This window comes from Mytilus californianus, unplaced genomic scaffold, assembly GCF_021869535.1.
Source record: "Mytilus californianus isolate M0D057914Y unplaced genomic scaffold, xbMytCali1.0.p SCAF_12, whole genome shotgun sequence".
Classification (NCBI taxonomy): domain Eukaryota; kingdom Metazoa; phylum Mollusca; class Bivalvia; order Mytilida; family Mytilidae; genus Mytilus; species Mytilus californianus.
In genome coordinates, this window is record NW_026262604.1 from 52,857,607 (window position 1) to 52,871,213 (window position 13,607).

The window sequence follows — 13,607 nt, forward strand, 5'->3', positions numbered from 1 at the left end:
ATGATATGGTTTGAATAGGTCATTTAATAATTTATAAGTTCTTAGACCACATTCATTCTGTGTCAGAAACATGCTGTGTCAAATATTTAATCACAATCCAAATTCAGTGTGTATCAAGCTTGAATGTTGTGTCCATACTTGCCCCAACTGTTCAGGGTTCGACCTCTGCGGTCGTATCAAGCTTCACCCAGCGGAGCATTTTATTTGTTATTATTTTGAATATTATTATAAATATATATAAACTGTAAGCAGCAATAATGTTCAGCAAAGTAAGATCTACAAAAAAGTTAATATGACCATAATTGTCAATTGACCCCTTAAGGAGTTATTGCCCTTTTAAGACAATTTTACACAATTTGTTCAATAAGTTTGCTAACATTTAAAAATCTTCTCCTCTGAAATACAGGTGAGCGATTCAGGCTCTTGAGAGCCTCTTGTTTACTGGTTTATGGAAATAAGTTTGAGTTATTTGTTTTGAAAAGTGATGTGTTTAGTTGATAGATATAAAATCATATCTAATTTTAGAGATTTATGAGTGGTTAAGTCATATCTAATTTTAGAGAATTGTTTTGGTTTTTTGTTACTGGTTCATGGAAATAAATTTGAGTTATTGCCGAAATATCATTGATAAATTGTTTGAAACTTTTATGACTTGTCTTATCTCACAATAAAAATTGGAGTGACAGATTTATTTGAAAATTATCTATTTCCTAAGTGGTGATGATTATAAGCTATATTATAAGTCATTTTGAAGATTATTACATTATTAATTATTAATTAGATCTGGGTTATATCTTAGCATATGATAATCATTGGAGTGACAGATTTATTTGAGAAATTTCTGTTTCCTGATAAGATCTGTAGGACTGTATATATAAAGTTTGAAATTTACTAGTAGGACTGTATAAATGAAGTTTGAAATTTACTGTTCATTATTAGACATTTTGTAGATAATAAAGTCTCCCTAAACCATATATTTTTTACCCCCACCCCCCTTCAATTTGAGAATGTGCTTTTATCTTGTAAACGGTCGAGAACCCCACCTCTAAACCATATATATTCTTGTATAGGACAATAAAACAAATCAAATGAAATATTGGGGGGGTCCCTAGGACCATCCTCATCCCCATTCTTTTTGAAAACTTGTAAACGGTCAAGATCCCCAACCTGAAACCATATATATTCTTGTATGGGACAATAAAACAAATCAAATGAAATATAAGGCGAGTCCCCTGGGGTCACCCCCACCCCCCTCCTGTTGAAGAACTTGTAAACAGTCGAGCTTTTCATTATTAATAAGATAATACCACATTGAGGTCCAAAGGGTCCTAAATTAAACTTTTGTTTAATTTCATCAAAAATTGAATTCTTTGGTTCTTTGATATGCTGATTCTAACAATGTTTGAGTGTTAAATCATATCTAATTTTAGAGAACTTAGTCATCACTGGTTGTTGTTATTATATTATTGATTATAATTTGAAAAATTGCATCATATCTTATTTTAGAGAACTATTTATCCAGTTTGAGTTATTTCCATTTGCACAGAAAATATTATGGATAAAATTAACCTGTGTTTCATTTCAACATAAATTAAATATATATATAGGGTTCTTTCAAATGCTGAATCTAAACTCTATTTAAATATTAGATATTTAGGCCCAGTTTTCAAGTTGGTCCAAATCAGGGTCCAAAATTAAACTTTGTTTGATTCAACAAAAATTGAATTTATGGGGTTCTTTGAAATGCTGAGTCTAACCTGGTGTATTGAGAGAATTTGGATTGTGGGCTCCTTTATCAAATTGGTCCACATTGAGGTCCAAAGGGTCCTAGATTAAACTTTTGTCTGATAACATCAAAAATTGAATTCTTGGGGTTCTTTGATATGCTGATTCTAATATGTACTTAGATTTTGGATATTGGACCATAATAGGTATTTAAATGTCCAATTCCAAATATATCAGTTCTTTGACTACATTCATTTTGTGTCACATATTCAATCACAATCCAAATTCAGAGCTGTTTTAAGTTTAAATGTAGTGTCCATACTTGCTCAACTGTTCATGGTTCTACCTCTGCAGGAAAATCCGGTTTGCTGTCTCTCTGACAGCCTCTTGTTGTTCTCTAACTTTGCCTCAACCAAATGTTATGAAACTTATACACAATGCTTATTACAACAAAACACAGACAAAGTACAAATTTAGGTAGTGTCACTTTTGCCGTTGTTGAGTTATGTCTCTTTATAATCTTAAATACATGCATCATCTATGTCCCATGGACACATTCCTCATTTATTTTTCCCTCTTTTGTGTTTTTTTAAAGCATAAATTAAAGAAGATAGATAGGCAAAAGTTTCCATTCTGTGTTTTTTGTAGATGTGTCCTCATTCACTATATAGTTTCACTAGTTTAATTTTGAATCAATATGGAAATATAGAAAAATGGGTTGAACTGACCTCCAAACGACCCATGATTCTGTAATGAGGAATACTCAAATTTTGGTACTAAAAGCTATTTGGGTACGGTCATGTTACATTATGAAATTCTCACTTAAGTCCTAACAAAATTGTTTTGAACATCCTGTAATAAATGGGCAGATAACACATGTAATTATAAGCTAATACTAAGTTTCATTTTTTTCTTTCTAGGTATGATTTTAGGGTTGATTTTGAGTGCCTTTTGTTCACTGTCAAGTGCTACAAAACTAGGTATGTATACATTGCTACACTCAGTCTTCACACTATAATTTTCAAGGCACAGGCCAGGTGGGCCTTTGGTTTTCAAATTTTAAAGGCCCACATGAAATTTTACAGGCCCCAAAAATTTCACCATTACTACCATTGGGAACCTTCTAGGGGGGTTTGGGGGCATTCCCCCCCTTGAAAATTTTGGAAAATTAGATGTAAAATCCTGCATTTTGAGGTTACATTTTTTGTATCTTGAAGTGAATATAAAATGTGGGTTTTTTCTCCTGGTCAAATGAAAAATTCTCATTTTCTGCAATTAAAAATTATAACAGTTCTTTTGCCAAAAAAAAATTCTTTTTTCCATAAACTTGTACCATTTCAAGTAAAAAGACATTGAAGCACTAGTAAATTATTACTTAACTTAGGGATTGTTACTTTTTAAGGGTGAAATTCCCTCATTAGTGGATGTCCCCAACCGGTTTAAAATTATTCCTAATATTCTTTCATATTTTTATTAGTCTAAACAAGGATTTGTATACAAATCCTTGGTCTTAGACATTAAAGTTAATTCTATGGTACTTCTTTTGGATCTGGAAGGGGCCTTCATTTCTGTATTATTAATTTTTTTTAGCTTATTTTCTGTATATTTTAACACCTCCTTTATCTCAATTCCTTACTTTTTGCGTAATTTTTCTCAAAACAAATATTCTTTATGTTTTTTTGCCCATTATTCTCTATCTTAAAAAACCCTATCAATACCCTCTTTTTTGTCACTTTCGTTAATTTTGTGTGCCTAGTAGATTGTTTTCTGCTTTAGTTTTTTCAACTCGAAACTTTTCTGGTTATTCATGTTGGCATTTTCAACTTATCAATGTTTTACCAAGGATAGCCCCCTGTTTCCATTTCAGCATCGAATGAGATCGAATCCTTGATTGTTTGTTTACATTGAGCGGTATTTATAGATTGTGTTTATTGCAAGCACATGGTCGAGCCTCGTTCTAGATTTCGTTGGTATTTAGGTATATCGCGCTGACGACTGGTTCCCTTTTATTAGAAGGGTGAACAACCATATATAAATAAATAGGGATACCAGAAAACGGATGAAAACAATGTCCACGACAAATTTATATGGTTACAAGAGCGCAATTATTCGTAATGCATTTTCCATAGGTACCACTGGTGTTCCGTATTTTTTCCCTCGAAGACTACACAAAATAGGGAAAAACAGGTAGCATTTCCTGTTACTAGAAATGCCAGTGTTGCATTACAACCAAAAAAATATACATGGTCATGCGGCAAAAATTGACTTAAAATGCAGTTGAAAAAGATCGTCTATTTTTTTCGCTTAATGAAAAAGGCATATTTTTAATGGCTCCGACGTGCAGAAATGGAAGATATTTTCTATGCTTTGTAAAATGTGAATATGATTTTCTGCATTTTTTAAACCTAATTGGATAAGCTTTCGATTAAATGTAATTCCAATCCTGTATCATCCAATCAGAAGCCGTATAGGATTCTATTCTGAGTACCATCTTGGGGTAAAAAACTTGCCGGTAAAATGTAAACAAATAATTGCGCTCTTGTTACCTATACGGTAATGAAAAAAATTTCTGAAAATTAAGCGCCCGGGCCAAATGAAGCGCTAGCGTCTATCTGGATAATATCACATCTTCAAAACATTATCTGATCACTTTCTGAATTAGGAGAATTAGTTTTTGCCCACCGATCAGGCCAAAAATTGGAACTGATTTTTTCACCAAATACGGTACTGTTCAAAAAGACATGAAGATAATGTTTATTTACTGGCCTAATTTTTCAAAGGTCATCCAGCACTGATCATATTGCCGACAAAACCGTTCTGATATGGAAAAGCTACATCGAATTTTGAAGAATGGCTTTAAATGAAATCATTTCTTGAAAAAACACGTTTTTGAAACAGACTATAGTTTTTCCAAATTTTGAAAATATGATAATATTACTACTTTGGCAAGAAAAACTATTCTTGAACTACAATATTCAATGCCAAGATTAATTTTTCTACTTTGCAATGTAACTAAATCGTTGGTGTTTGCTTAGGGACCCTTTTGTCCAATTTTCACCAAATTAGCTTTTTGCTAGAATAGCAACTGAGACACGATCATTATGGTTAAAAACCAAAAAGTATCTCCAAATTCAAGATATATACATGCTTTTTCCAATAAAAACAGTAGATATCACAAAAACATTCTATTCTCTTCATACTTTGTCGCCATTCGAGCCCACCCTAGATTTAGATATGGAAATCAATACAAGTAGGAAACAGACTATAGCTTGAATGCACGTTGATGAAAAGTCCATTTGACCCCATGAATTACTGTTTCACATTTTTTCCAAGCAAAATGACTATTTTTAACATTTTTCAAAGCCTTATTAAAAAAAAATGTCATTTTTCTATAGGTTACAAGAGCGCAATTATTCGTAATGCATTTTCCATAGGGTACCACTGGTGTTCCGTATTTTTTCCCTCGAAGACTACACAAAATAGGGAAAAACGGGTAGCAGTTCCTGTTACTAGAAATGCCAGTGTTGCATTACAACCAAAAAAATATACATGGTCATGCGGCAAAAATTGACTTAAAATGCAGTTGAAAAAGATCGTCTATTTTTTTCGCTTAATGAAAAAGGCATATTTTTAATGGCTCCGACGTGCAGAAATGGAAGATATTTTCTATGCTTTGTAAAATGTGAATATGATTTTCTGCATTTTTTAAACCTAATTGGATAAGCTTTCGATTAAATGTAATTCCAATCCTGTATCATCCAATCAGAAGCCGTATAGGATTCTATTCTGAGTACCATCTTGGGGTAAAAAACTTGCCGGTAAAATGTAAACAAATAATTGCGCTCTTGTTACCTATACGGTAATGAAAAAAATTTCTGAAAATTAAGCGCCCGGGCCAAATGAAGCGCTAGCGTCTATCTAGATAATATCACATCTTCAAAACATTATCTGATCACTTTCTGAATTCGGAGAATTAGTTTTTGCCCACCGATCAGGCCAAAAATTGGAACTGAGTTTTTCACCAAATACGGTACTGTTCAAAAAGACATGAAGATAATGTTTATTTACTGGCCTAATTTTTCAAAGGTCATCCAGCACTGATCATATTGCCGACAAAACCGTTCTGATATGGAAAAGCTACATCGAATTTTGAAGAATGGCTTTAAATGAAATCATTTCTTGAAAAAACACGTTTTTGAAACAGACTATAGTTTTTCCAAATTTTGAAAATATGATAATATTACTACTTTGGCAGGAAAAACTATTCTTGAACTACAATATTCAATGCCAAGATTAATTTTTCTACTTTGCAATGTAACTAAATCGTTGGTGTTTGCTTAGGGACCCTTTTGTCCAATTTTCACCAAATTAGCTTTTTGCTAGAATAGCAACTGAGACACGATCATTATGGTTAAAAACCAAAAAGTATCTCCAAATTCAAGATATATACATGCTTTTTCCAATAAAAACAGTAGATATCACAAAAACATTCTATTCTCTTCATACTTTGTCGCCATTCGAGCCCACCCTAGATTTAGATATGGAAATCAATACAAATAGGAAACAGACTATAGCTTGAATGCACGTTGATGAAAAGTCCATTTGACCCCATGAATTACTGTTTCACATTTTTTCCAAGCAAAATGACTATTTTTAACATTTTTCAAAGCCTTATTAAAAAAAAATGTCATTTTTCTATAGGTTACAAGAGCGCAATTATTCGTAATGCATTTTCCATAGGGTACCACTGGTGTTCCGTATTTTTTCCCTCGAAGACTACACAAAATAGGGAAAAACGGGTAGCAGTTCCTGTTACTAGAAATGCCAGTGTTGCATTACAACCAAAAAAATATACATGGTCATGCGGCAAAAATTGACTTAAAATGCAGTTGAAAAAGATCGTCTATTTTTTTCGCTTAATGAAAAAGGCATATTTTTAATGGCTCCGACGTGCAGAAATGGAAGATATTTTCTATGCTTTGTAAAATGTGAATATGATTTTCTGCATTTTTTAAACCTAATTGGATAAGCTTTCGATTAAATGTAATTCCAATCCTGTATCATCCAATCAGAAGCCGTATAGGATTCTATTCTGAGTACCATCTTGGGGTAAAAAACTTGCCGGTAAAATGTAAACAAATAATTGCGCTCTTGTTACCTATACGGTAATGAAAAAAATTTCTGAAAATTAAGCGCCCGGGCCAAATGAAGCGCTAGCGTCTATCTAGATAATATCACATCTTCAAAACATTATCTGATCACTTTCTGAATTCGGAGAATTAGTTTTTGCCCACCGATCAGGCCAAAAATTGGAACTGATTTTTTCACCAAATACGGTACTGTTCAAAAAGACATGAAGATAATGTTTATTTACTGGCCTAATTTTTCAAAGGTCATCCAGCACTGATCATATTGCCGACAAAACCGTTCTGATATGGAAAAGCTACATCGAATTTTGAAGAATGGCTTTAAATGAAATCATTTCTTGAAAAAACACGTTTTTGAAACAGACTATAGTTTTTCCAAATTTTGAAAATATGATAATATTACTACTTTGGCAAGAAAAACTATTCTTGAACTACAATATTCAATGCCAAGATTAATTTTTCTACTTTGCAATGTAACTAAATCGTTGGTGTTTGCTTAGGGACCCTTTTGTCCAATTTTCACCAAATTAGCTTTTTGCTAGAATAGCAACTGAGACACGATCATTATGGTTAAAAACCAAAAAGTATCTCCAAATTCAAGATATATACATGCTTTTTCCAATAAAAACAGTAGATATCACAAAAACGTTCTATTCTCTTCATACTTTGTCGCCATTCGAGCCCACCCTAGATTTAGATATGGAAATCAATACAAATAGGAAACAGACTATAGCTTGAATGCACGTTGATGAAAAGTCCATTTGACCCCATGAATTACTGTTTCACATTTTTTCCAAGCAAAATGACTATTTTTAACATTTTTCAAAGCCTTATTAAAAAAAAATGTCATTTTTCTATAGGTTACAAGAGCGCAATTATTCGTAATGCATTTTCCATAGGGTACCACTGGTGTTCCGTATTTTTTCCCTCGAAGACTACACAAAATAGGGAAAAACGGGTAGCAGTTCCTGTTACTAGAAATGCCAGTGTTGCATTACAACCAAAAAAATATACATGGTCATGCGGCAAAAATTGACTTAAAATGCAGTTGAAAAAGATCGTCTATTTTTTTCGCTTAATGAAAAAGGCATATTTTTAATGGCTCCGACGTGCAGAAATGGAAGATATTTTCTATGCTTTGTAAAATGTGAATATGATTTTCTGCATTTTTTAAACCTAATTGGATAAGCTTTCGATTAAATGTAATTCCAATCCTGTATCATCCAATCAGAAGCCGTATAGGATTCTATTCTGAGTACCATCTTGGGGTAAAAAACTTGCCGGTAAAATGTAAACAAATAATTGCGCTCTTGTTACCTATACGGTAATGAAAAAAATTTCTGAAAATTAAGCGCCCGGGCCAAATGAAGCGCTAGCGTCTATCTAGATAATATCACATCTTCAAAACATTATCTGATCACTTTCTGAATTCGGAGAATTAGTTTTTGCCCACCGATCAGGCCAAAAATTGGAACTGAGTTTTTCACCAAATACGGTACTGTTCAAAAAGACATGAAGATAATGTTTATTTACTGGCCTAATTTTTCAAAGGTCATCCAGCACTGATCATATTGCCGACAAAACCGTTCTGATATGGAAAAGCTACATCGAATTTTGAAGAATGGCTTTAAATGAAATCATTTCTTGAAAAAACACGTTTTTGAAACAGACTATAGTTTTTCCAAATTTTGAAAATATGATAATATTACTACTTTGGCAAGAAAAACTATTCTTGAACTACAATATTCAATGCCAAGATTAATTTTTCTACTTTGCAATGTAACTAAATCGTTGGTGTTTGCTTAGGGACCCTTTTGTCCAATTTTCACCAAATTAGCTTTTTGCTAGAATAGCAACTGAGACACGATCATTATGGTTAAAAACCAAAAAGTATCTCCAAATTCAAGATATATACATGCTTTTTCCAATAAAAACAGTAGATATCACAAAAACATTCTATTCTCTTCATACTTTGTCGCCATTCGAGCCCACCCTAGATTTAGATATGGAAATCAATACAAATAGGAAACAGACTATAGCTTGAATGCACGTTGATGAAAAGTCCATTTGACCCCATGAATTACTGTTTCACATTTTTTCCAAGCAAAATGACTATTTTTAACATTTTTCAAAGCCTTATTAAAAAAAAATGTCATTTTTCTATAGGTTACAAGAGCGCAATTATTCGTAATGCATTTTCCATAGGGTACCACTGGTGTTCCGTATTTTTTCCCTCGAAGACTACACAAAATAGGGAAAAACGGGTAGCAGTTCCTGTTACTAGAAATGCCAGTGTTGCATTACAACCAAAAAAATATACATGGTCATGCGGCAAAAATTGACTTAAAATGCAGTTGAAAAAGATCGTCTATTTTTTTCGCTTAATGAAAAAGGCATATTTTTAATGGCTCCGACGTGCAGAAATGGAAGATATTTTCTATGCTTTGTAAAATGTGAATATGATTTTCTGCATTTTTTAAACCTAATTGGATAAGCTTTCGATTAAATGTAATTCCAATCCTGTATCATCCAATCAGAAGCCGTATAGGATTCTATTCTGAGTACCATCTTGGGGTAAAAAACTTGCCGGTAAAATGTAAACAAATAATTGCGCTCTTGTTACCTATACGGTAATGAAAAAAATTTCTGAAAATTAAGCGCCCGGGCCAAATGAAGCGCTAGCGTCTATCTAGATAATATCACATCTTCAAAACATTATCTGATCACTTTCTGAATTCGGAGAATTAGTTTTTGCCCACCGATCAGGCCAAAAATTGGAACTGATTTTTTCACCAAATACGGTACTGTTCAAAAAGACATGAAGATAATGTTTATTTACTGGCCTAATTTTTCAAAGGTCATCCAGCACTGATCATATTGCCGACAAAACCGTTCTGATATGGAAAAGCTACATCGAATTTTGAAGAATGGCTTTAAATGAAATCATTTCTTGAAAAAACACGTTTTTGAAACAGACTATAGTTTTTCCAAATTTTGAAAATATGATAATATTACTACTTTGGCAAGAAAAACTATTCTTGAACTACAATATTCAATGCCAAGATTAATTTTTCTACTTTGCAATGTAACTAAATCGTTGGTGTTTGCTTAGGGACCCTTTTGTCCAATTTTCACCAAATTAGCTTTTTGCTAGAATAGCAACTGAGACACGATCATTATGGTTAAAAACCAAAAAGTATCTCCAAATTCAAGATATATACATGCTTTTTCCAATAAAAACAGTAGATATCACAAAAACGTTCTATTCTCTTCATACTTTGTCGCCATTCGAGCCCACCCTAGATTTAGATATGGAAATCAATACAAATAGGAAACAGACTATAGCTTGAATGCACGTTGATGAAAAGTCCATTTGACCCCATGAATTACTGTTTCACATTTTTTCCAAGCAAAATGACTATTTTTAACATTTTTCAAAGCCTTATTAAAAAAAAATGTCATTTTTCTATAGGTTACAAGAGCGCAATTATTCGTAATGCATTTTCCATAGGGTACCACTGGTGTTCCGTATTTTTTCCCTCGAAGACTACACAAAATAGGGAAAAACGGGTAGCAGTTCCTGTTACTAGAAATGCCAGTATTGCATTACAACCAAAAAAATATACATGGTCATGCGGCAAAAATTGACTTAAAATGCAGTTGAAAAAGATCGTCTATTTTTTTCGCTTAATGAAAAAGGCATATTTTTAATGGCTCCGACGTGCAGAAATGGAAGATATTTTCTATGCTTTGTAAAATGTGAATATGATTTTCTGCATTTTTTAAACCTAATTGGATAAGCTTTCGATTAAATGTAATTCCAATCCTGTATCATCCAATCAGAAGCCGTATAGGATTCTATTCTGAGTACCATCTTGGGGTAAAAAACTTGCCGGTAAAATGTAAACAAATAATTGCGCTCTTGTTACCTATACGGTAATGAAAAAAATTTCTGAAAATTAAGTGCCCGGGCCAAATGAAGCGCTAGCGTCTATCTAGATAATATCACATCTTCAAAACATTATCTGATCACTTTCTGAATTCGGAGAATTAGTTTTTGCCCACCGATCAGGCCAAAAATTGGAACTGATTTTTTCACCAAATACGGTACTGTTCAAAAAGACATGAAGATAATGTTTATTTACTGGCCTAATTTTTCAAAGGTCATCCAGCACTGATCATATTGCCGACAAAACCGTTCTGATATGGAAAAGCTACATCGAATTTTGAAGAATGGCTTTAAATGAAATCATTTCTTGAAAAAACACGTTTTTGAAACAGACTATAGTTTTTCCAAATTTTGAAAATATGATAATATTACTACTTTGGCAAGAAAAACTATTCTTGAACTACAATATTCAATGCCAAGATTAATTTTTCTACTTTGCAATGTAACTAAATCGTTGGTGTTTGCTTAGGGACCCTTTTGTCCAATTTTCACCAAATTAGCTTTTTGCTAGAATAGCCGGTAAAATGTAAACAAATAATTGCGCTCTTGGCGCTGTCTGGCCAATTTCGAAGACTGTACACTTATTTGTGCTGCAAACAAGTAAATACCATTGTTAGGTTGACATTAGACTTCAATGCCACCATTTACATCCGTCGTCAACATGTCGGACATTAACTCAAAAACGCATTTACCAATATGCATGAAACTTTGGTGAATTGTTTATATCTAATGACGTGAGCTCCCTTTAGTTTTTTATAAATATCGGATTTACCGTTTGTGAATTTTGGAGTTTTATTCATTAAAAAAGGGGGGATTTTCCAGTTTTCAGACAATAACTCAAAAACAATTTCACCAATTTGCAAGAAACTTTAGTGAATTGTTTAATGCTATCGACATGAGCTCCCTTTTGATTTTTATAAATTTTAGACTATACGTTTCTGATTTATGGGGTTTTATTCTTACAAAAAGGGGGATATTCCTGTTTTCGGACAATAACTCAAAAATGCTTTCAGCATATTTTATGAAACTTTGGTAAATTGTTTATATTTATTGTTGTAAGATCCCTTTTGATTTTTATAAATTTTAGATTTTATGTTCCTGAGTTACAAGATTTTATTCATAAAAAAAGGGGTGATTTTCAAGTTTTTGGACAATATCTTTAAAGTGCTTAGAGCAGTTTTCATTAAACTTTGATAACTGATTTATATCTATTAAGATAACCTCCCTTTAGTTTTTGTCGAGCCTTCGACTTTTGTCGAAAAGCGAGACATAGCGATCCTACATTCCATCAGCGTCGGCGGCGTCCACAAATATCCACTCTGTGGTTAAAGTTTTTGAAATTTTAATAACTTTCTCAAACTATTCTGGATTTCTACCAAACTTAGACAGAAGCTTGTTTATGATCATAAGATAGTATCCAGAAGTACATTTTGTAAAAATAAAATTCATGTTTTTCCGTATTTTACTTATAAATGGACTTAGTTTTTCTACCAGGAAACATTACAATCACTCTGTGGTTAAAGTTTTTAAAATTTTAATAACTTTCTTAAACTATCCTGGATTTCTACCAAACTTGGACAGAAGCTTGTTTATGATCATAAAATAGTATCCAGAGGTAAAAATTTAAAAAAAAAATTCCTGTTTTTCCGTATTTTACTTATAAATGGACTTAGTTTTTCTACCAGGAAACATTACATTCACTCTGTGGTTAAAGTTTTTAAAATTTTAATAACTTTCTTAAACTATCCTGGATTTCTACCAAACTTGGACAGAAGCTTGTTTATGATCATAAAATAGTATCCAGAGGTAAAAATTTAAAAAAAAAATTCCTGTTTTTCCGTATTTTACTTATAAATGGACTTAGTTTTTCTACCAGGAAACATTACATTCACTCTGTGGTTAAAGTTTTTAAAATTTTAATAACTTTCTTAAACTATCCTGGATTTCTACCAAACTTGGACAGAAGCTTGTTTATGATCATAAAATAGTATCCAGAGGTAAAAATTTAAAAAAAAAATTCCTGTTTTTCCGTATTTTACTTATAAATGGACTTAGTTTTTCTACCAGGAAACATTACATTCACTCTGTGGTTAAAGTTTTTAAAATTTTAATAACTTTCTTAAACTATCCTGGATTTCTACCAAACTTGGACAGAAGCTTGTTTATGATCATAAAATAGTATCCAGAGGTAAAAATTTAAAAAAAAAATTCCTGTTTTTCCGTATTTTACTTATAAATGGACTTAGTTTTTCTGCCAGGAAACATTACATTCACTCTGTGGTTAAAGTTTTTAAAATTTTAATAACTTTCTCAAACTATTCTGGATTTCTACCAAACTTGAACAGAAGCTTGTTTATGATCATAAGATAGTATCCAGAAGTAAATTTAAAAAAAAAAAATTCCTATTTTTCCGTACTTTACTTATAAATGGACTCAGTTTTTCTACCAGGAAACATTACAATCACTCTGTGGTTAAAGTTTTTAAAATTTTAATAACTTTCTTAAACTATCCTGGATTTGTACCAAACATGGACAGAAGTTTGTTAAGGATCAAAAGCTAGTATCTAGAAGGAAATTTTTATTAAAATTTTGTACTTGTTTATCCATATTTAACTTATAAATGGACTTACTTTTTATTCGAGTTAACATTATTACATACAGTCTGCAGTTAAATTTTTTAAAACATTTATTAGATTCATAAACTATCCTGGATTTTTACCAAACTTGGACAGAAGCTTCTTACAATAAAAAATTTTATCGAGAGGAATATTTTTATTAAATTTTTT

At 32.0% G+C, this 13,607-nt stretch overlaps 1 protein-coding gene across 3 annotated transcripts in view; it reads left to right on the forward strand.

Moving 5' to 3' along the window:
- The window catches only part of LOC127722003 (uncharacterized), a 69,583-nt gene that overhangs the window by 40,837 nt on the left and 15,139 nt on the right, over positions 1–13,607 (forward strand). For all 3 annotated transcript variants that reach the window (XR_007991593.1, XM_052228857.1, XM_052228858.1), the window contains one exon: positions 2,646–2,705. Coding sequence is in view for 2 of the 3 variants with exons in the window: in XM_052228857.1 (XP_052084817.1) it covers positions 2,646–2,705 (60 nt within the window). In the remaining variant the exon portion in view is untranslated. The remainder of the gene's footprint in view (positions 1–2,645; positions 2,706–13,607) is intronic.